Source organism: Mesoplodon bidens (genome assembly GCF_964165515.1).
Source record: "Mesoplodon bidens genome assembly, chromosome: 3".
NCBI classification, from domain to species: domain Eukaryota; kingdom Metazoa; phylum Chordata; class Mammalia; order Artiodactyla; family Ziphiidae; genus Mesoplodon; species Mesoplodon bidens.
The window spans coordinates 86,415,168-86,440,286 of NC_138178.1; the positions used below are offsets into that span (position 1 = coordinate 86,415,168).

The window sequence follows — 25,119 nt, forward strand, 5'->3', positions numbered from 1 at the left end:
TAAAAGATTTTTGAATTTTACTTTTAGGGATTATAAAATGTTATTTTGTGGTGAGTGAGATGAAATACAGTATTATCATCATTATTGCTATTTTATATACAAGATTTTTGAAAACATCCTTTAAGCAATACCCTTTCAATTGGGAGCAGCATTAGGAATTTTGTTCTTGTTAATAGGTACAAGCATGTTCTAATCTTATACTCTTGTAAAACTACCTCTTTGATTCATTTCCATAATAGAATTTTTTAGAATATTCCTTCTTTTCTGATTAGAATTTAAGTGGTTCACAACTTTTCACTAGAAAGCGTTCAGATACTGCTCATATTCCATAGTTAGTGTTGGCTTGATTATCTGACAAATCATTCCAGCAGCTTTTAGGTCTGACACATCTTATATAACATCATCTGCATTATTATTATTATAGCAGCCATTTTATAAGCAGATAGGAATATTTAAATAATCATTATCAGATAATCAAATCTAACAGTCTTAAGGGTAAATTAATTTAAGAAAAAAACATTACTATTACTGACATCATGATTGTACAACCAGTTTTACAATTTTTTACAACTTTTAGTTACTAAATCTGATTTTTGTGTATATTTTTTCAAATCTTTCTTTAATGCAGTCTCTTAAAATAAACATAAATGCGCAAGTCCAGCTTGATCAGTTTTTCAGTAGTTTTCCAGCCTTTCTTGGTTACTTTAAAAAAAAAAGAAAAGAAAAGAAAAAAGGAAGAAAACAGTCCACTTAAAGAAATCTCCCTGCTGGAACTGGTTTCTTATATGCCATATATGATTAGGTTATTGCCATAGGAAGAAAGTGGGCTGTTTTTTGTTCTTTCTTCGTTTTTTTCCCTCTTACAGGAACCCCCTTTTGATTTAAGGCAACAAACATTTCTCCTCCACTGTGTGTCCATTTAGCTGATGCATATGTGTTGTAGTGGTTTTCCAGAATTAATTCTTTGAAGTTACAATCTTCATTGCATTCTTTCTGCAAAGAACAACAAACAAACAACATTATCCAAATGATTTTTGGAGGGACTCAATTAGACAAAGAATAAGCAGTAATATTTGGTAGAATTAAAACATACATGACTTCTTTTGAGCAGGCATAATGCAGTTTGTTATATATACTTAGCATATTTGAAAAAAGATTAAATTTTTTAAAAGATAAAATGATACACATTTAGTTATGCAACATAGCTTCAAACATGTAGCTTTTTGGCAGTCAGTTGCTACTATTCTTAAGTATTAAGAGCTATTTCCCCCTAATTAACAGCTCTCATGTTACTATGCCCAAGTCACTCTTTCCCTAACACTGATATTTTGATACAATTAGCAGAGCCTCTGCCTCCCTCAGCTGAAGGACATATTTCACAACTTTTCTTCATTTACTATTACACTGCCTGTGATAGTGATGGAAAACAAAAAGTTAATTTGTTCATCCAACTCTTCATTCATTCACTTAAACCTGTATTTTTATGTAGTCTGTGCCAGGAATACAAAGGAAAGTCAATTATACTTTGTTATAGTGGGATGAACTATTGCATATTTCATGTTATAATAAAGTGAGAACAATGGGAATGCTTACAGTTCAAAGCCCGTGATTGTGAGATTGATGTTGATAAACAAACGTCTGGATTTTTTTCCCCCAAGAATTTTCATGTCAGCAAAGTGCAAATTGGGTGAACTTTAACAAAAAGAGCTTTAATACTGACAGATGGACATTTTAGATTTTAAGAATCTAAAGTACAAATGGAATCTTAGAGCTGGAAGGATCCTTAGAGGTGAGTTAATCTGACGTGTTTTACAGATGAAGAAACCAAAGTCCAGAGAACTTAAGCAAATTGTCCAAGATCACAGAGAAAATTTAATTCTTAAGTATAAAATGTTTTATGAAATCATTGAATTATGTAGTCTGAGAGGAATTAATTTCATTTTTACTTTTCAGAAAGGGAAAATATTTTTGACAAAAATAAGTTTGAGAAACGAAGTCTAAGCTATCAATTATCAATACCTTTGCATAGAGTTTTCCTTCCTTGTTCATTGCAAGATAATATTCACTTTCCACTCCTTTGATTGCTACAATTCCAACGGCCACTGTCCTGATTTCCATGATGTCTGCAAGGAATCACAGAAAGATATGTCAGTTATTCACTCAGCTTTGCAGATTATCCAGGAATGACCATTTGTCCTTATTTCTGTTTCACTTGGAAGTTAAGATTATTAACGTGATTATTTACTCAGCTTGAGACCCCCACCCACCCATAACATGTACACACAAACACCAGATTAGTCCTTATTAAATGTGGGAAGTGCAAAACTATTGATTTTTTATTTTGTAGAAAAAGATATTTGGATTCAAAAAGAAGAGTTACATATTTGAATTTAGCTTTTTCTTCTCTACAATTGCATTTCTAATTTACTATAATAGTAATAATAACATCAATAATACCTAATGTTTATTGAATTCATACCACATGCAAAGGATTGTTTTAGCACTCATGTATTAATACATGTACTTATCACCAAGACTATAAGGCAAGTAGTCATATTATCCCCAGTTTACAGATCAAGAAGCTCAGGTACAAAGAATTAATTTGCCCACATTCTCAGCTGGTAAGTGGCAGAAGTGGAATTTGAACCCAAAAGGTCTGGCTCTTAATCATTATATAATGCTATGAAAGTATATAATTAGCTAACATCTTTAATTTTCTACTTAAACTTTATATTAATAATTATTGCTGACAGAATATTTCTTGAATATACTGAAAATGAATAAAATTCCGATTAAAGCAATTGTAAATGATGGTAAACAGAACCAACTACCTTTAAAAAATTAAATATTTTATCTTGATTTATTTTTTTAAATTTTTATTAGAGTATGGTTGATTTACAATGTTGTATTAGTTTCAGGTGTACAACAAAGTGAATCAGTTATACATATACATATATCCACTCTTTTTTAGATTCTTTTCCCATATAGGCCATTACAGAGTATTGAGTAGAGTTCTCTGTTCTATACAGTAGGTCCTTATTAGTTATCTATTTTATATATAGTAGTGTGTATATGTCAATCCAGTCTACCAATTTATCCCTCCCCTCCCTTACCCCCTGGTAACTATAAGTTTGTTTTCTACATCTGTAATTCTGTTTCTGTTTTGTACATAAGTTCATTTGTACCTAAAAAATATTAAATATTTTAAACTGATAGTGAGCTTTTTGATAATGAAAACAGAGTCTAAAACCAAATTATGAGTCCTGATCACATAATATTTTATAACTTTATACCATTTAGTTAATTTTTTAACTATTATTGAAATTGCCACAAGAATGTTAACCTACTGTTTCATTATATATCATTTCCTAAAGTGCTGTATTTTAATACTCTAAGTACAGTAAAAAAAATACTCTCAATTTTTTAAAATGGCATAGAAATTAAAAGTTTAGTGAACCATTTTATGTAACTACTGTTAATTATACTTTCAGCTTGAGACATTCTCTTTCTTGCACTTAACATAATACAAAGAAAATTCCAACTGAAAATTATCTGCATAAATCAAGTTTCCAGAGGCTGTTTTCTAAAATATTCACTTAAGTGGAGGAAATTCTAATTTTTTATTCCATGCCTTCACTTCCTCCTCTTATTTATTCTTCTGGCTTCATTTTTCCTATCTGGAGAATAAAATTTTTACCCATTTCATCAGGATTAATGTAGCCTAGTTAATATGTGTTATCTGTTTCCAATATATGCTGCATATAGAAGTCATTTCCCCACTATACTATGGTTAGTACTAGTCAGAGATCATCCAATTGAGAGTTCGACAGCTGCTTATCTAGAAATTGAGGTCTATGAAGAAAATGCAAAGGAATGGATATTTATCTTTTAAAGTATTTATGAAGCATTGTCAGAATGCATAGAACTGTATGGTAATTTTAGGATACAAATTAAGAAAAACAGCACTGGTTTCTGAACTCCAGAAGTTAAAATCTAGTATAAACAGCAAAACACATATGTAAACACACACGTAGATACACCTTAATTAAAAGAAAAGAAAACTTCTCTGAATCCTTGTCTGCAAATGGTATCTTAAAAACTTTTAAGATACAGCCCTGAAGGAGAGGCTAAGGGAAATGTTAACAATTGCTTACAAGCATGTGAAGGATGTGATGCTGATGCATTCATGCAAAATTAAACAAATCTTCAGTTAGAGCCAATTCTGTGCTAGGCTCAATTCAGAGACAAACCCTGCCCTCTTGGAGCACTTTATCTGGCAGCTAACTCTTCTTGTTCAGCAAAGGAAGATCAAAGGGAAATAGTTTATTACGCAGCAGAATCCAAATAGGTTAAGTTTATATCAATACAATGAAGAATACTAAAGAAATTCACTGATTCAACCAATTTGCAATACCTTCAAAATTGAGTAAATATATCTATTTAAAAACATACAGAATAGTTGATTTCTAAAGATCTTACCACTGTAAAATGTGAAGTCAGTTTTTTCCTTCTAGTCCCTTTCTCCTGCTATTTCCCTCTTTATTCAATATTTTCTCTGAGAAAGGAGAGTACTGATGCATAGGCTTAGAGTATCTTTCATGCTCAGTTTTAATTAGGGAATGAAATCTGTCATGTTTGCTGTTTTTTTCGTTTATAGACCAACTGTCTACAAAATATAAATATAGAATGATAGAGGTATTGTTGATTATGCTATGTGGATGCTTTCCCTTCAGGTTCAGTCATGACAATATATTCATATTGTCCCATCTCTAAACCCTTTTCCTCTACCCCCTGCCTGCCCATTGCCCACCATATTTTTGTTACACTCTGACACTCAATAGGTGATAAACATTGTTAATCTTATCCCTCCGAACATTGGGGTTAAGGACATCAAAAAATCTTTAGATTTTTAACAACCCAATTAAAAAATGGGCAAAATGTCTGAACAGATACCTTACCAAAGTAGATACACAGTTGGCAAATAAGCATATGAACATATGTTCAATCTTTAAAGATTCTACTTTTAACCAGGATGAGGACAGACTTGAAAATGACAAGGTTCCTGACACAGTAATATATTCTATATTGTTTGATTTGATGTATTTAGAAAATCATTTCACTAGGAAATCAACAGACCTAAAAATATATTGCTCAGAAGAGCATTAAGTAGTACGGGCAGAGTTAATACACTATCAATCCTGACTTTCTGGTCTGTTTTGCCCCGTGTGCTGTGCCCTTTTTTATTCAAGAAAACCCAAGAATGAAGAAACTAAAGTTATCATTCTTTCATTTAAGTGCATTCTTTCATTTAAGGAAGTAGTGTTCCTACAGATTTTAAAGTGTTTTAACTTTCCTGTTTTCAAAAAAAGTTTTTATTTTTTAGAGAAGTTTTAGGTTCACAGCAAAATTGAGGGGAAGGTACAGAGATTTCCCATCTACCCCCTGCTCCCACACATGCATAGCCTCCCCAGTTATCACATCCCCCACCAGAGTGGTATGGTTGTTATAATTAATGAACCTACATTGACCATCATTATCAACCACAGCCCATAGTTTACTTTATGGTGTACTCTTGGTGTTTGGACATGTATCATCATTTCTGTATCATACAGAGTATTTTTACTGGCCTAAGAGTCCTCTGTTCTCGGCCTGTTCATTTCTCTCCCTTACCCACAACTCTTGGAGACCACTGATCTTTTCACTGTCTCCATGGTTTTGCTTTTTCCAGAATGTTATATAGTTGGAATCATAGAGTATGTAGCCTTTTCAGGTTGGCTTCTTTCACTTAGTAATATGCATTTAAGGTTCCTGCATGTCTTTTCATGAGTTAGCAGAAAAAAAATTCTTAGTGTTTGATCACGTAAAAATCCACCAATCCCAGCTCCTTCAATATTTCTTTTCCCTGAACCTTTTAATATTTATATTTAAAAGTTTTGAGGGGCCATATATTAATATAGATGTTCTAGCATGATAACTAAGAATTATTTTAAAGTTGAAAATAAGTGGAAACAGTGGCTTAATGGTTATTAGGCCACTCAGAACATTTAATTTTGTCCTCGACCAAATATACTTTCTTGGGCACATTAAAACTAAGAATTGGTACCAAAAAATAAAAACATTTTAATGTTAAATGACTTTTATGATCTTCTGTCAAGCTGTGATTGTTAGATGGAAAATCTTCACCATTATATATTTATATTACATTCAAGGCTATAGATTCCATTCATTTTTATATCATAGAAGTACATCCAAATACATACGTACATGTACACAAAAAACACATCTCATATTTCCAAAATAAAGAACTCTTAAAACTCAACAATAAACAAATAAGCAACCCAGTTAAAAAGTGGGCAAAAGGTCTGAACAGATGTCTCATCAAAGAAAATACACAGATGGCAAATAAGCGTGTGAAAATATGCTCAACATTATATGTCATTAGGGACTTACAGAATAAAACAGCGAGATACCACTACACAACTATTAGAATGACTGAAAGTTTTTAAGATACCATTTGCAGACAAGGATGCCGAGCAACTGGAACTGCCATTCATTGCTAGTGGGGATGTAAAGTGGTACAGCCACTTTGGAAAACAGTTTGGTTTCTTACTGAATGTTAAATATACTCTTATCATACAATCCATCAATCCTGCCATAAGTGTTTATCCAATTGAGCTTAAAATTTAAGTCCACACCAAAACCTGAACATGAATATTTATAAGAGTTTTATTCTAAACCATCAAAACTGGAAGCAACCAAAATGCCCTTTAGCATATGAATGGATAAGCTACGGTACATATGTACTTTGGAATATTTTTCAGCGATAAGAGGAAATAAGCTATCAAGACACAAAAAGATACGGAGGAACCTTCAATGCTTATTGTTAAGTGAAAGAAGTCAGTCTGAAAGACTCCATACTGTATGATTCCAGTTGTATGACACTCTGGAAAAGGCTAAACTATAGAGACAGTAAAATGATTAGTTGTTGCCAGGGGCTTGGGAAGAGGGGAGTAGGATGAAAATGTGAAGCATGGGATTGTTAAGGCAGTGAAACTGTTTTATATGATACTGTAATAGTGGATACATGATATTATACATTTGTCAAAACACATAGAGCTATACAAGGCAAAGAGTGAACTTTAGACTATGGAGTTTAGTTAACAATATGTAATTACTGATTCATTAATTGTAACAGATATACCACATTAATGCAAAAATGTTAATAAATAGAAGGACTGTGTGGGGAAGTGGTAGTGGTATGTAGGAACTCTACTATGTACTCATTTTTTCCTGTAAATCTAAAACTGTTCTAAAGAAAAGTCTATTAATTTAAAAAGTACAGTCTAGATTTTAATTAATAATATTATATGAGTGTATAAGAAACTGTAGAGTTGACACTTGAACATAGCAGGAATTGGGGCACCGGCCCTGGCAGAGTAGAAAATCCATGTATCAGAGTCGGCCCTCTGTATCTGTAGGTTCCGCATCCTCGGGTTCAACCAACCACAGATCATGTACTAACTTAGTACATATTTATTGAAAAAAAATCATTTGTAAGTAGACTAACACAGTTCAAACCCATTTTGTTCAAGAGTCAACTGTAGTGGAACTTTTTATGATTTATTCTTAACCCAAATATGTTGTAATTCTGGGGTTTGTTATTAATTACTACTATTAATGTCTTTGGTGATGGATTAAGATCTGCTTACCAAGATAATGACTTCTCTTTGTGAAATATGGACAGTTATGAGGAGTAAGTTTACAACGCAAACACACTTTGGGAAGTGTAGGAAATACAAATATTCTATATACAGACCACTACTACACTCGTGTGTGATATCTCTCAGGTGTATTGGGATAGAAAAATAACTGAGGTCCAGGAATATTTTAGAAACTTGATCTGGTGACTTTAATTGTGATGTCATCAAAATATCTGGATATTAATAAAATACATATCAAAATTCAGTTAGTATTCCCTCCTACAGAAAACAAAAATGAATGATACCCAGCAGTATATGCCAAATGCTAAAAAGAACAGGATGGAAAATCAATTCAACCGTTATTCAGAAGAAAGAGGTGTTACATATCCTAGGTGGTCAAGGGAGGATTTGAGGAACAGATAGAACTTGAATTACATCTTGAAGGATAGATAAGGTTGACATAGGTAGAATGGAAACGTCATGCTAATTGAGAAATAAAAGTATGTGTAAGATAGTAGAGTCAACAATTCATAAGTCATTTTCAGAAGATTGAAATTAGAGCTATCTGTCTGGAGTAGGAAACATATCAAAGAGATAGAAAAAGGTGGAAAAGGAGTTAGGATGAGATTGTTGAGGACCTTGATTGCCAATTTAAGGAATTTTAACTTTTATTTGTAGACAATGAGGAGTCATTGAAGGTTTGAAATTTTGAAAAATGTCAGGATATAAATTGTGTTTTAGAAAAATTAATTGGATGTGCAGAGTAGTTAGAGAAAATTACTAGACTTGTATAAGCCAGATTTTCTTCCTCTGCTAATAGTATGAGTTGACCCATAATGGGCTATCGTGATTTTTAAGTAAGTTAATAAATAAATATTTTCAAAATGTCTCAGTTTAACTTCGAATACAGGAAGTATCAGTAGTTATAACCCATATGACCCAAAGCTCTTTGGTGTCCTCAATAATTTTTATGAGTGTAAGTTGTCTCAAGTCTAAAAAGTTTGAAAACACCTTTTCTAAATTAATTTTATTTCTCCTGGTCTGTTTAGTTGCAGTTTGTACTTTGTATATTGTACCCTTATTATCGTAGGTTAAATAGTTTTGGCCACTTTATATAACTTTTTACATACATAGGTTTATAAATAAAATCTCCATGGCACATGCATACAGAAATGCTCAATATATTCCAAAATGTCTGGAGAATTTCTTAATGATATTTTAAAACATCAAGTTGCAAATTATAATTAAATTATGTAAGTAAATAGTAAAGCATGTAAAACATTTGTTTGATCAACTTGGTTACTAGTTTAATGTTAGTATGGTTTTAATTAAAGAGTAAGGCTAAGAAATGTATTTACACTGCTCTGATTTTTGTACACTGTTACAATTACAAGAACAGGAAAGAATTTTTCTAAATATGTGTTGTGTATTTAAATCCTGTATCTTAGTGTTATATTTTTTACATATCGTGCATGTGATTGCTCCAACTATTATTAAACCTGTGTGTGTGCATGCACACACAATATTGTAAATTCAAAAGAATTGACTTCAAAGAACAGTACACTCTTGATTTTGTATACTTGTGTCTCTCTTGGACATCTTCAGTCCCTCCCTTCATTGCCTTTTGATTACAAAAATCCACTTTCCAAATTTTTCTCTCAATAAGGCTGTTTTAAGATATTCATAGACCCTAAGTACTACTATTTCCCAAGACCACTCTATACCAATCTAACATTAAAATATATCCATATTTCTCATTAGATACAATATTTTATAACTGTTTTAAAGTTTTATATAAATTTTCTTTTGAAATTACTTGGCCTAAAGTAACTCATTTTATTTATCATTTGCTATCAACTTTCTGCAAATATTGTACATTCTAGGAAGTTCTTGAAAAGTGAAAAAAAATTATCAAATTGTTTTCAAATGTTATGAAAAATATTGATAAATTTAATAAATAATGAAGTTGGCTTGATATATTTTATAAGTTAAATATTTGCTAATCTCTTTTTATTTTCTTGTCAAATTTTACTGTCAATATCTAAATTTCAAAGGTTTAAATATATTTGTAAGCTTGATGTTTTCACAGGCTCTAGGCTCTAGGCTCTGTGCCTAAGGGCCAAATGAATAAAATGTCCCTGCCCTTAACTCTGAAATCTTTTCAAAAGACTATCCCGCTTCCTTTTCACCAAATTTCTTGAACTATAGACTAAATCTGCTCACTTTTCCTCAATTTAACACTTGCATTCTAACTTTTCATCTGTTTAATGGCTTTATCTCTTCAAGGCCATCAATGACCTCCTCAGCGCCAAATTCAAGAGTTTTTCAATAGTCATAAATTTCTTCTCTGCATCTTTTGGCACTCTCAACATCCCTAGTTCTATTCCTAATTCTCACTGTTTCTCTAATCCTGCACTACCTTGATCTATTAATTTATTTTAAAATGGTTAATTTTTGTGTAGCCATATCTATGTATCTTTTTTGATAATTGTATTTTTTTTATGCTTAAAAGTATTTTTTACATTCCACTATCTGAAATACATTTTATTCTAGCTTTTGTAATGTAAGTTTTAAATATATCTCTTAAATTCATCTGGAATTAATTTTGGGATATGATGTGAGATGAAACTCTAAACTGATATTTTATTCCTGCAAATAGCTAGCTCATTTTTTCAATATTAGTTATTAAATACATCATTACATTTTTTACTGATGCAATGCCTCTATTTTACCTTACATTGGCTATCTAGTTTTGTCCCATTGATGTTATCTATCTGTCTGCTATATACCCACACTAATTTATTGAAGGTTACCAATTCTGAAGTGATTCATTACATTTATAGGTAGCTCTGATCCTAGGTGTTACTAAATACTCTCAGATATATCCTCTAAAGCTATGCAGAATAAATCAAAACTTTTTCCACATAACACCCCTTCAAAGAGATGAAGACATTGGTCATGCCCCTCCATCAGGCAAAGCATCTGTAGTTTCTTCAGCCATACCTTATACTGCATGGATTCCAGACTCTTCACCAGTTATATTACTTATTTAAAACCAGTTTCTCAGCAAGAACTAGATCTATATAGATAGCCCAAGACAGAATACTGTTCATTATTTCCCTTAATATAGACATAAACTACAGTAATATAATCTCACCATCTTCCTTAAGCATATTTTTAATCATTTCATTATTTTGGAGTACTGATATAATAAAAAGTGTGCATAGCAAAAAGAAATTTTATTTCAGATTAGTATATTTTGAAGGTTATTTTATAAAGTTTAAGTATAATAATAATTCATATTTTATATATAAAGGCAAATATCAGATATCCCTTTTAACATGATTTATTTCTTTATTTTTAAAGCATGCTTTGAGGACAAAAAATTTCAAAATGATCTTATGTGGTATGTGCAGAATTGAAATGTATTAAATTAAAATGTGAATGTCATAGTGTTAAAGGTGACAAAATACACATTGCTACTCTGATATGATTAATAGAATATTTCTATGCTTTAAAAAAATTAGGTCATTTATTTCTACAATTTCATCTAGTTTTTAAATGGTGAGGTAGGAGAAATAGTGTAATTCTGCTCTTTGTAAGTAGTGCTCCACAAATAGAGTACTGCAGTTATAGAGTCATTATACTCCCCCAAAGGTGAAGCCAACTCCAGTATGATTATCACAGTATTTTCTGCAACATATGAAATTATAGCAAATATTCACTGAGTGTTTACTATTGCCAGACTCCATTCTAGGCACTGGGATTTTACCGATCTGGAGAAGAGTGTCTAAAAGTGAATTGTGGAGTTATCTTTATGCTTCTTATTAGCTTATATTTAACTCAGTATCCTTTATGCTTCCTATTGTTAACTGACAGCCTGTTAAGGTTATAAATTTAACACCGTATGACAATGAGTGAACATATTTATATAATAGTGAAAACCATCATGATTTGATTATGTAGTGAAAGGATTAGTTAACTAAGTCATGAGCAAATTTGTCTCATCTCTCTAATTGCCAGGCATCTGTATTTGATATGTCTGTGTAGGCACTCAAACCATTCTTTTCTAAAGTGGAAAAATATAAAATTGATTTTTCACAAAAATATATAGAAGTTGTGAGAAGATTATACCTTTAGTTAACTTAATCTTCCAAGCACCTTGGAAACCCCTGGGTGATATACATAAAATCACTGGAGAAATGATTAGTTGAATTTTTTAATTCAGCCTAAGATTATGTTAACTATTTTAGAAGCAGTGACACACTGATGGCTTATATTGAGGTTGTAAAGTACACAAGACTTTATTCATGTAAGTAAATCACATCGCCATTTTGTCATCATGTGATTTTTTTTTACTAAAGTTCAGGTCTTTATATTCTGTCTAATATTCAATATCCCTCTCTGTCAGAATGTTTAAAGTTTTAATTCAGCCACCTTAAATCCTATTTGGAAATTGATAATGGAATAATTATAAGTAAATGATACATGAGTATATTAGAAAATTATGGTACCCGACATATTAGCTATTCCTTTCATTTATTTGTCATCAGCAAATTTGAGAGATGTCTTCATCTCTAATGTGCAATGTTATGTAGCTCTTTTCCATCTTCTATTAATCATTGCACTTTGCACTTTTTTACACCCACTAGAAGTTACAAGTTTTGATCCTAGCTCTTTTCTCTTGAGGCATACTGGGCTTCCTATTCTCTCCTTGTCATATCTGCAGTCCTTAAATCTTCATGCTATGACAGCATGGTGTCATTTATTCATTCATTCATTCAATCATATGCAGGCATTTTCTCCCCCACTTTCTGAGCAAAGACTATTTATTATTCCCCTATTTCCGTTCTCCTCTTTTTCCACAGCTGTAGAATTTTTAGCTGGCTGCACATAATGAACATTACATTTCCCAGTCTCCCTTGCAGTTCAGTTTGGCCACGTGACCAAGTTCTAGCTGATGCGATGTTAAGTGGAGTGAAATATCCCATGGCAATTCCCAGAAATCTTCCATAAGAGGTAGCCAGCAGGAACCCCTTATACCCACTTTTTCTTCCTTTGTTCCATTCTCCTGCTGGAATATGGATTCTACCCTAGATTATGAGAACAAAGTGATTGTGGAACTGTGAGCTGACTGGAGCCTGTTAACTCTCAGATGATTTTATGGAGCAGAGTTGTCACTTCTCTAGATGTTCATTGGCTGGAGAAATAAATGATTTTGTTTAAGCCAAACCAAATCTTTAACTAATACACATCAATTTCATTTTCCCATCAGACACATTCTTCACAAAATGCACATAAAAATACAGGAGCCCATTTTTTCAGTTATTATAAGCCACCAGCCAGAAAGGCAAATTCTGTATTCAAAGGGAAGTCCTATTAACTATTGTTAATAGTCAGGTACTTACTTTCATAGTTTTTTTTTTTTTTCACTTCTAAAGTCAGGAATTTAAACTAGACGAAGAAATGAAAACAGGACCTGTGCTCTCATGTCCTTCCTTTTCCTATTCAGAACTTCAGTATCGTTAGAGATTCCAAGTTTCTTCTGGTGCTGTCATTCATTCCTACATATGTCAGCATTCAGTTAGCTTGATGAATCTTCACCAGTCCTCCTTTACATTGATACACCCATCAGGAATACCCTACCCCCATGCCACAGTGAGTTATGTCAAGCATGTGTTCATTTGCTTCTTAGGTAGCAAATGACCTAATTTCAGCGAGCTTTTCTTTTCTTTTTTTTTATAAATGTATTTATTTTATATATTTATTTTTGACTGTGTTGGGTCTTTGTTGCTGTGCGTGGGCTCTCTCTAGTTGCAGCAAGCAGTGGCTTTTCTTGTTGTGGATCATGGGCTCTAGGCGCACGGGCTTCAATAGTTGTGGCTTGCGGGCTCTAGAGTGCAGGCTCAGTAGTTGTGGCACACAGGCTTAGTTGCCCTGCGGCACGTGGGATCTTCCCAGACCAGGGATCGAACCCGTGTCCCCTGCATTGGCAGGCGGATCCTTAACCACTGTGCCACCAGGGAAGCTTTTCTGACTGTTTCTTATTGTGACATAAAGCATGAGATACTGTTGCCAATCTTTCAGAAAGACCTGATTCACCATTCTTGGTTAGAACAGCATAATTGTTCATTTGTGAAAAAAACAATTTATTGGGTACTTAACTATGTTCAGTATTCTGCATATATGTTCTCTTTCTCATCTATATTTATTTCATTTGCCATATTCTTAATGATAGTTTAGATTCCCTAGCCTCTTTAGTTTTTTCTTCTTGGCTTCCTTCCTGAATTAGTTATTTTTTTAAACCCGCTCTAAAAATTCTTCTCTAATAAGCTGTAGTATAGAAAAGAGTATCTCAAGCCTTTTCACTTTCACATCTAGCCAAGAAAAACAGCTTATATTTCTATTACACATGATTGGTGACCATCTCAGACACAAGGACAAACACAACAGTTACATCCCAAGTCACTCTCAATAGTTCACTGATGTCCTTACATCCTGGAATTTCTCCTGGCTAGTCGTTGAGTTCCTGGAAGCATTTCTTTTCATTCTTTCTGGATGGTTCCCTAGATATACATTGCCTGTATACTTTGTTAATCTTCTAAGTGGAGCATAATAGTGGAATGAACCACCTTGATGTCAAACCTAGCTTCTTTCAGTAAATATGATAAAACACAAATACTCAACATATTCTGGACAACAGTGGTTCAAATTATTTCTATCCCATTTACTCATTCCTCTTGCTGTGCCCATTTCCTCAGCTTCTAGACCCAATGGATATTGAGGCTAAGAGATAAGAATAGGGAATTAGAGAAGTCAAGGATCATTTTAAACCTGGCTAATTTTGAGAATGAGTACATGAGAAGAAGTTGGGGTGGGACTAATAATGTGTTGAGTTTTATGAAGATGCTGAGTTTGAAAATTTGGCACTTTTCTGTATCTTGTTCCTAAATTTTACATAAGCAAATTTCTCTGTGATCTAAATCCACAATTAAATTCTAGCTGTGCTAGATGTATCAGGTTAACAGAATTGTTTGTTAGCAATAAAAAATAATTATGTGTAGCACCAAAAGTTTTCAGGTGATATTGGACTTTTAAAAATATGGCAATAATGTTAGTGTTTTTAAATTTTTTAATATTTACCCAGCATTCCCAATATTCACAGTGGTAAAGGGGAATATCTGTAGCCTTACATGCACTCCTCTAAGCCTGCTTCCCCCTTTAATCTGTAATCTACAATCACATCCTGGAATTTCATCATTTTCCATGCTCTGATCACAATACTGAGGTCTTCAAAAGATGAAGTAAATCAAAATGTCCCAGTTTGATTATCATTGCATGCAGGGCTTAAATTTTACTAGTGGAAATGATATTGAGACATGTATTGAAGTATAACTACTCTTCCTATTTAATACCTTCCTCCGTTGATAAAATGGAATCATTGAACTCTTTAATTGTACTATGGAAATGAGAATTCTTTGGTTTGAAGTGGCTAGATAGTTCCTCAGTTCGTTCCTTACCATTACTTTTCATTTTGAATTTGTTTTTTTATTATTATAACTTCCTGGAGTCATAAAATATTGAAAGATAATGGCAGTATATTTTAGCCAGTAGCTTCTCAATCATATTATTGCTATTATCAACCACTTTTAAAGGCGTAGCTTAGTTGTGACAAGATCTTTGTAATTAAGATTGGTTTATTCACTGATGCCAGTAGTTGTTATAAATGAGCTCCTCAACTACTTTTAGTCTGCTGTTTAGTGAAATCAGGATCTTTAAGTAAATAGTTTGTTGAATTCTTAGTGACAACTAGTAATTTAATCCATAAGTCACTGTTTTGGCTTTGACTACAAAAAGAAAGCTGTTTTTACTGTTCTAACTCTAAGAAAGGGAATAAAAATTGTTGTGCCATTAAAAGCCAAATGATTTGTTGGTGTGAGATTTAGAATGAAATAAAATAATGTTTGTATATAATTATGAGAACTGAACATAAAATATCTTGATGATTAAACTAATTTTAATGCTCCACACCCTTCAAATAGAAATAGAATTATGTTTAATTTTAAAAGTATCTCTGGAAGAAGTAGCAGTTTTGTTTATAGATGGTACTCAGTGAAATGAATGATATATTTACCTCTAATCAAGGAATGATTCTTTAAAGCAAATGTGTTTGAAAGCAGAGTAACATAAAACATATATTGACCATTGTAGATAAGTTGCTTATAGGAAGATAAAAGACTCATGTACTACTTTAAATCTGTTTCAGTCTTCAATTTATTTTTCAGATAGTTTATGAGTCATTTATTTTCTTTTAAACAACTTATGCCTGGAACTTCTATCATGAACCAAGTTTTATCAAAATGTGAAAATTGCTTAAGAACGTGTAGCTGCCAGTATTTTGTTTCAAGGTGTCAACTGAAACACAAGCAAGTGGCCTTTAGTAATGTATGCATATTATTCAAAATCAACTTCCTCAAAAATTATAGTAAAACAGACAAACACCAAATTATCTTAGGTTGAAATAAATTTGTTCCATCAGGTAAGCAAAGTGACTGCTTAACATAAAAGACAAATTTTATTTTCAGGCTAGTGTTGGTTTAGGACCAGCAGGTGGGTATGCTATGCACACACTGACTTTGCTGTCCAGAGGCAATAATTCAGGGTCTGAGTTGGAAAAGAAGTGAATTCACTTTCCCTGCATTTCTTTATTGGCTTCCACTTGGAGTAGGTGACATAAAGGACTTTGTGAAGGTAGTGACCTCCAGCAGGTTCCAGTTTCTCTTACTTTGCCCACGAACCCCAGAATCCACTGTTATAAGATAACACAATTGATACATGTGGGTGGTAATGCTAATCTTGTCTTTGGATCACTTTACCCTAAAAAGGCATGCCCTGTAACTGTTAAATAACAGATCTAAGACAGAACTTTGGAATACACTAAAAGAAATTAGAAAACTAATCAAATCAAAGCCAGCATAAATGAAACACAAATAGATAAATTATTACCGAAACCCAGAAAGTGTAATTCCCATCAAACCAGCATGAAACTCAAAACAGTTCCACATGATTGCATAATTGCCGGTATCAAATGTAACTGAAATGTTCTGCAACAAGAGAATTGATTCCACACTGTCATCATCACTGGGGGGTAAATCAATTATGGTTCTTATCAATCCTATATCTATTCTATAATGATGTCAAAAAACACTTAAATGACTTGTCAGTTTAGGTAAAAAGAATCATGTCATTCATTCAGGGATTTATTAAGAAAATAAACATTAGAAAAAAACTTTAGAAAGTACATTGGCTTGTGGTACAGCGATGGCAATGTTTTGTTTTGCAAGAATTTATGTTGCAACAGCTTGTTTCAGCAGGGTTAGAACTATGCCAGAATTAGAAGCAACTATTCAGTTGTGCAACAAAGAGGATGATTCCAGTGGCATATTACTGAATAATATCATGGGAACATCATTGAACTGTATCACACAGAATTAAATTTCTGTACCAATTTACTGACCTTTCCTTATCATTTATGGCCTCTTTGGAAAATAAGGGGGCCAATTTTCCCCTTTGGGCCAGGGAAAGCATGTTCCCTGAATCAGACAGGAAGAAATACTCTTCGTCCTGTTATCTCTGTAGGTTCTATACTTTTATTCAGAAAGAATTGTTTACCTGATCATGTAAAGTATTTTCATCTGCTAAATACAACACTTTACTGTCCTTGAAATGGCTCCAAAATTATCAGAATAGGTACAGATGCCATATCAGTAGATGTAAGATAAATACAGATTTGTATGTGAAATAGAAATAATCTCTTCCTATTACCTAGAAAATCTCTCCCATATTCTGACTTTTCCTCAAGTCTAAAATACCTCCAAAAGGGAACCAAGTTTTTTTATTACATAGGACTAGAGATAAGGCTCAAAAATATATATACCTTGGATGTGTAACACATAGACATAAATTCATACTACGTTGTAAGTGACTATATCTTCTCTGACAGCAGAATTTGATTGTGCTAGAAGGGAATGAGTATAAGGACACCAAGAATGAAACTGAAAGGGGAAATGGTCATAACAGGAAGAAGTTATGGAAACTCTCATTCACACTTTGCATACAGCTAGCTCTAGGAGTCAACACGTCTGTAGGCTTCATCTAATTCATAGAGATACCAGCTTAGAAGATAAACCACACATCCACTTCATCCCTCTATTTTAACTTCAATATGTCCTGTGAAGTTTTGCTGTCTGGCAGATATATAATGTAATCTATCCTCTTTCCCTCTTTAATTTATATTTAAATATTCTGCCACCCAGGCAATAAAATAATTCTAAACACTTTGGTTTTTAGATCATGATGGTAATCAGCATTGAAAAATTAAATCATGATTTAAAGCCATTTTGGTCATTGGCTTTTAGTGAGTTTTAGGCACACATTCTTTGCTAGCAGTCTAAATGAAGAGTTTGATACAGATTAGTTATGTTTTCAACAGAACTGAAAATGAAAAAGAAATAAAAAATATGAGTTTACTGAGGAAGCAGTAAAACTATTAAAAAGGAGATCCAGACACCCCAAACTCTTACCAGAAACTATCACATTTGCCCTTTCTATATTGCCAAATGTGTATCTAGTACTTCTCTTCCGCTTCCATTGCCATCACTTTAGTCCAGGCCTTCGTTATTTGTAACTAAACTATTATTATAGTTTTTAAACTAGATCACTATCTCCAGCCACTCTGACTTTATATTTACCCTTTTTGTTTTCATAAAGGACATGTTATAAAGGTTACTCTTCTGCTCCCAAACTTTCAGTCGTATACTCTACTGTAAAGCAAAATAAAATAAAACCTCTTTTCCTTGGAATTCAAAGCCCTCCAAAATCTGACTCCAGCCTACTTTTACAATTTTCTCCCATTGTTCCTCTACAACGTACATGAGCCTTTGGCTCCAAACTGATTTACTCATTGTCTTCCTCTCCCATACAAATTGCCAGAAACTTTTCTTGCGTCTGCCCACCAGTTCCCGTAGTTACATTGCATCTCTATTTCAGTATTTCCCAAACATTGCCTCATGGACTGGCTGCATGGAATCACATGATGAACTCTTTTAAAAATTTCAAACGCCCAGTTCCTACTCCTCAGAAAGTCTTATCTAATAGATTTGAGGTGAGGCTTGGGAATCGTTACTTTAACAGCTTCCATTTAGCGACACATTTCTTTCAAAGCCAAATAGAAATTCAAGTTTTTCCTTAATGTTTTACAGTTTTCTAATCTGTCGTCATCTATTTTACTTTAAGAACACACTGCTATACTATGAATTAGCAATCACCTCTATTCTTCTATTGTTCCTCAATTTTAGCCTATTTTTTTCATCTAAATTACAAGCTGTTTGAGATTATTTTATAATTCTGCAAATCCCTAGTACTTAGTATAAGGCTTTGTACTTGGCAGGCTCTTATTAAATGCTGAAGTGTAGATAGAATAATACATAAATCCCATATTAACTAGTGTGTCATATTATAAATCAGCAAATATAAATCAGTAATATTCCAGGGTTAAAGAATTAATGAGTGTCTTAATCATACTAAACATCAGAAGAACCTAAGGGTAAAGACTGATTAACCAGAAGTATTTGTTAAATTTCCTTTTAATTTTCGTTACATTTTTTGAGTTTATCTAATTAGATAAGAAGCACAAAATTCCATGGTTAATTCAAACTATAGTTCATCTCAGATTATATTTTATGATGCCAACTCAAAAAAGTTGAGAGATTCCGAACATCTCTAGTTATCTAACCAGTTATAGGTTTTCTTTTTTGGTTTTGGCTAAACCTCTCTTGAACCTATTTATATTTTTAGCATGCAGTACTTGTGTGTGTAACATCTTCCATATGTTTTATGTTTGCTGTGTAATATAGTACATCTATTTTTCTGTCTTGCTCCTAGCACATCAAGGCTTTAAGAAGTACATGCTAGTTCTAATACTTCATGACCTGACTAGCAAGTCTCCATTCTGCTTATCCACATTGTTATGATTTTATAGACATTGAATATAGTCCATCTTAATATTCATCTTAATAAACATTTATTTTTCTAGATCATAGCCCAAATTTTTTAGCCTATGCCATGGATGTCTTATATCTTTCATTCATTCATTCTAGTTCTAGGATGCTTCCATTGTACTGTGTAGTCCTTATTAGTGCTAAGCAAAGAGGACGACATCTGTATTCCAGACGTAGATATACCATGTTGTTTACACGGAACTATTATAATATGTTCTGTTTTATGTCTTACTTTCTTCCCGATGATGCCAATTACTTTACTGGTCTTTTGGGTACAAGTACACATATCTTTAGGGAAAACATCCAGAGTGATTTCTTGATGCTTTTTTTGGTGAGGAAGTTACTGTTTGGAGCCCTTTATCATATAAATATAAATTAAATTTTACTGAAAATTATAAGCTCATCTGCCAGTTTTCTGCTTACCTATATACATATGTTCTCTCTTGCAGAATTTTATCATCATTAGCTTATTTTACTAATTTAAAGATGTTAGCATAATCTGCAAACTTGGAATTTTCATCATATATTCTCACTGTTAGAAAATGTTGTCTAAGTTGGATCATTTTACTGATCCCTGAGGAATCTCACTGTTATATATTTTCAAAGTATTCATTCAGACTAATTCTTTATTTTGAATTTGTTCCTTTTTCTTTAGCCAGTGATTCTCAGAATGATGGGCTGGGAGTTGGGGTGGGAGCAGGCGTTGTTGAGCAAAGAACATCCTTCAGGGAAAAAGGTTTCAGAATTACTGGGATTTTTTAAAACTGCACACATTTCATGGAGATTCTAATACTTCCTCCCCATCCTTGAAAAACCATGTTCTGCCCAACCCATCCCTTATGGGACTTATCACTGTAATTAGCCAATGATACTGATAAAAGTATTTTCTATACAACAGGTACTTGAGGGTGAGCAAAGTTCACAATCTATTCAAAGACGGGTTTTAAAAAGTATCTCCCCAATAAAAAGGATCAGCTTTGTCTTAGCATCGTAATAGCAACTTCTTTTTTTAAAAACTTGTTTTTTGAACCACATCAGATAATTTTGAAGATCAACAAAATGATGTCGACATGCTTATTTCCTCAGAGAGCTATAGTAAATAGGCACAATTTTCCTCTTACAGAAACTGTCTTGCCTTTCCTCAACATCTGTTCTACAAACATCATAATATTTTGTAGCAACATAGTAGTGAGATAGGGCAAATTAGGCAAAGGAACTATATGAGAAAAACACAAAGTATAAACTACAGTGGCATTTTGGGGTTAGTTTGCTGTGCTTGTAGCATATACAAGGTGGACTGCCAAGAGAAAAAACAATGAATATAGCAAGGGCCAGATCATGAAGAACCTTATATGGCTAGTTGAGTTTGGGTTTTTATTCTGTAGGAGATGGGGAGCCACTGAAAGTTTTAGAAAGATGCTTCTATTCTTAGTGTAGGAGATGGATTGCCAAGAGGCCAGACCAGTGAAGAGATGATAGCTCTGGTCTAGACAAAAGCTGATGAAGACCTGCTCCAAGGCAAGAGTGATAGGGTTTAGGGATTTGAGGTGAGTGTACTTGTTTCCTCAATACATTACACTGCATAAATGGTTAATACAGATTCTCAATCCTGTTTGGAGTGATTTAGGACATAACCTCTTAAAAGACCTCAAAGTATTGTTGATACTTAGAGAATCCAATAATGTTATAGCTACCACAGCACAGCTCCAATATGCCAAAACTGAATGTTTAAATGCCCAAGTTAGGGCCTAAAGAAGAAAAATTTATCACTTGTTTTGAATGTAAGATCAAGTTTATAACGTATCAATAACCTTCTAGAATAGTCATCCCCTTTGTACATTCCAAAATCTTCACTAGTCTAAGCTACATTCATATTATGATATCTCACTTGTTTATCTTTCAAAGTTGTGTTTTAACTTAATTGGAAGCAAAATAAATTAAACAGGAGAAGGAGGAGAGAGCAGTCATATAATCTGTGAATAAAGGTAAGTTAGCTTTCCTCCTCCTGGTAAGAGTCACTGTGACCTGCCTTTACCTTCCTTCCCCGTGTTTCCAGTTGTGTGACATTGAGAGTGGATCACACACGAGGAATTAGGAGATACCAAGAACAGAATAGAATGATGAGAGAGTTGTAAGCTATATTTGCCCATGCTAGAAAAGAGAACTGTGGGACTAGATTAAAGATATTTCTGGATGAAAGCTGGATCTCTAGGCAGTGTAAGGAAAGAAAGGATTGCAGAACAACCCCATATTAAGAAACCTCATTTGAGAACATCTAAATTTAGTAGACATATATATTAGGAGCTTACTATTCATCCTGCAAAATACTTTCTTTGGAAAGGATTTCTGGCAAGATATTTTAAATAATAGGATCCTTTTTTATGCATTCAGATGTGATTAGGTATAAAAAACACAATAATCAATTTTTCAAAGTTATGTCTATTATATAAATCAGGGTGTCTATTAACCATATACAGATAGTGAGCTCTCAGCTGTTTAAGTTAAATCAATATAATTAGCATAAGGAAATTCAGCTCAATTTTCTGTGATATCTCTTCTGTGATGATGTTTTGAGTATCAAAAATTTTCCTTAAAAAAATCAGGATTGCCCTTACTTTTTTGATGCCTTGAGAATATGTGTACTTTATCTGCACTACCTAGATGCACAGTGTACAGACTAATCTAGCCAATGTATTGCAGGGATCAACCCCATATGATCAAGTTAAACAGGAGTGCATGGTTCTTTCACAGAGAGACAAGACATCTAGTACTAAGTGTGGAGAAGTGCCAGAGCATGAAGTATACAGTTTTTCAAAGCAGCTAAAGTTTGCATTGAAAAATAGACCTGATGTCAAATAAGCCACTGCTCTTTTTATAACTGTAGTAATGATCAAGGAGTATGTCTATTTAATAGTTTTCAAATCAAAATAAAATGAAGCAAAGTTTTGACTGTGTACCTGCCCTATGTCTAGAATTGTACATGGATCCATTGTGTAGAGTGTGGGAAACACACAAAAAAATAAGTTGATAGCTCTCTATCTCTGAGAAATGAATTGTCTTTGGGCAATAAAGAGACCTACAATTAACCCACGTGACAAGAAAGACTTTCAGTGGCAAAGTAGTAAAGAAGAGAAAAGATCAGTGTCAGTAGTCCAGTAAGGAAGGACTTCTGAAGACAGGACAGCCTTGAACAAGTCCCATCAGGATGGGAAATATTTGAATCAGGGAGAAACAGACTAGGAGGACATAGACTAAGACAAATGGCAGAGGTAGGGCAAGGGCAGTGTGTGCGGGGGAAAGCTGGCCTCCCTAGATTAAATAGCGTTTCTCCTTTGTGGTATGTGGATGCCAACTATCCACACTGGACTCTGACATAGTAGAATTTGCCTTGGACAGAATTCCTTCAAGAAAGAAAAACTAAAAACAAAATCAAACAATTTATTAAAAACCAAGCAAAACAAAAAAGAAACACACAACTCTCTTCTTTGATATTTACTTAACACACAAAGACCATACAGCTTTGACCTCTAATATGTCTCTGCTCAGTACAGGAAAGTATATTGCCAAGACAGAGAAGCTGCACAATTTTTACAAGTGCTAGAGGCGTTCCAGAATTGTTTAATCATTAATATACATGACTGTGGTTTTTTTTTTTAAGACTATAATCAGTACAATGTGTGGGGGTTAAAATATTTGTTTTATGACTTGGCTGTTGTTAGAACATTTTTGGAATTCGCTAATACTCCCACCTCGAATACTTGGTAATAATTGCCTAGACTGTGAAGAAATGTCAAAATATAAGTAGTAAAAACAAAGGAATCCTGGTACTACTGATTTAGAATTTGAGCTAATTTGAGTACATGTGTTCCAGACCCTGCAATGCAGTCAGAGATTATATGTGGACACCCAGTACATACCCATAACATGTAAATTATATTTCATTCCACTAAAAATCAAACTTCACCTTTCATAAGCATAACGATATGTGTGTCTCAGCATATGGTTATCCGTATGTGTATCAGTGATTATGTATGATGTAACTAAGTGTGCAGTTTATCCATGTCTAGGCGCAATGAGTTTTGGGGGCTTTTTTTTGCCGGGGGGCGGGAGACCTTCAGAAGTAACTTCAGTAGGCACCAGGGAAAGGATATCGCTTTTCTTCCTCTCTTCAGAGTCCAAGGCCTGCCTCTTGCATGATACTTGATGTTTGGGTCTGACTTTCCATGTACAGGTTGCCATAGCACTAACAAAATGTGAAGTCTGTTTTTGGTAGAGACAAACGCGTCAGTGGTGGGGTATGGTGCCAAGGGAGGAAGGTGATAGCTGTGGAAACTTCTGCAGGCAGTGGGTGTGCTGGTAAATATCTAACAACTGGCTCTCCAGAAGTAAAGAACAGGGTCTGATTTGTAGTCTTTGCCAATTTCCATGGTGTAAATACTCCCACATGTCCAATTTCATACCCTTATCAAGCTACCAACATGGTTTAAGAGATAAATGTGGGGTCGGAAAAGGATGCACACTGTTGGCTCTGAGGAGCCAAGGTGGGCTGGCTCCAGTGCACTACTGCCTTCAGGCTTCAGGCACAGTTCATGCTGTGAACCATAGCCTGGCCGTGGTCCCTGAAAATGTGTAAGATCATCTTTTAAAAGCATAAAATAATAATATACAGCATTATACAAATATTAGTTGTAACTATGCTCTGTACTCTATGAATTTACATAAGAAAAAAATTTACAAAATAAAGCAATGTAAAAGAAAACAAGAGGACTCTAAGATATACTAATTAAAGATATAGGAAACTGTAGCCCCTTTATCAGATGGAAAAGGAGAAGCATTAAATATGATGCTGAAATGCAGGTTAATTTTTTAAAATCACTTTTCACTCTTCTATCTCAAAAAAAAAAAAAAGAAAACCCCACTACAAGAATGTACAACACATGGATGAGGAGGTTCAGAAAATGCACTAAATAGATTTACTAATAATAGGTATTCTAGTTCTAAAAGAGTTTTTGAGTTTTCAGTTTTCAGTTAAATATATATAATGGAATCACTGTGCTGTACACCTAAAACTAACACAACTTTGTAAATCAACTCTACTTCAATAAAAATAAATAAATGGAAAATTAAAAAGAAACTTCCCAGGAAACTTATAAGATACTCTGTAATGTTTGTATCCATATCACCAAAGAAGGACAGGACATAGTCAAGTATTAATTACAAGAGAGTAGTCTTAAAAAAAAAAAAAAAAGGAAATAAGGATAATCAAAGGAATTGTCTTACTGAACTGGATAGCAGGTCAATATTTTTACAATCAGTGGTAACATTTATCAAATAGCTTAATAAAAATAAATTGATTACTT

The 25,119-nt window shown here is 33.4% G+C and overlaps 2 protein-coding genes across 5 annotated transcripts in view; one reads left to right on the forward strand and one right to left on the reverse strand.

The window, feature by feature from the left end:
- The window catches only part of FAM227B (family with sequence similarity 227 member B), a gene marked incomplete at its 3' end in the record, with an annotated part of 264,786 nt that overhangs the window by 103,769 nt on the left and 135,898 nt on the right, over positions 1 to 25,119 (forward strand). The gene's annotated exons all lie outside the window — the stretch shown is intronic.
- The window catches only part of FGF7 (fibroblast growth factor 7), a 71,054-nt gene continuing 45,937 nt past the window's right edge, over positions 3 to 25,119 (reverse strand). The window contains exons 3-4 of the mRNA XM_081229399.1: positions 2,020 to 2,123; positions 3 to 993 (exon numbers count right to left, since the gene is read on the reverse strand). Of these exons, the coding sequence (XP_081085525.1) occupies positions 799 to 993; positions 2,020 to 2,123 (299 nt within the window). The 3' untranslated portion in view covers positions 3 to 798. The remainder of the gene's footprint in view (positions 994 to 2,019; positions 2,124 to 25,119) is intronic.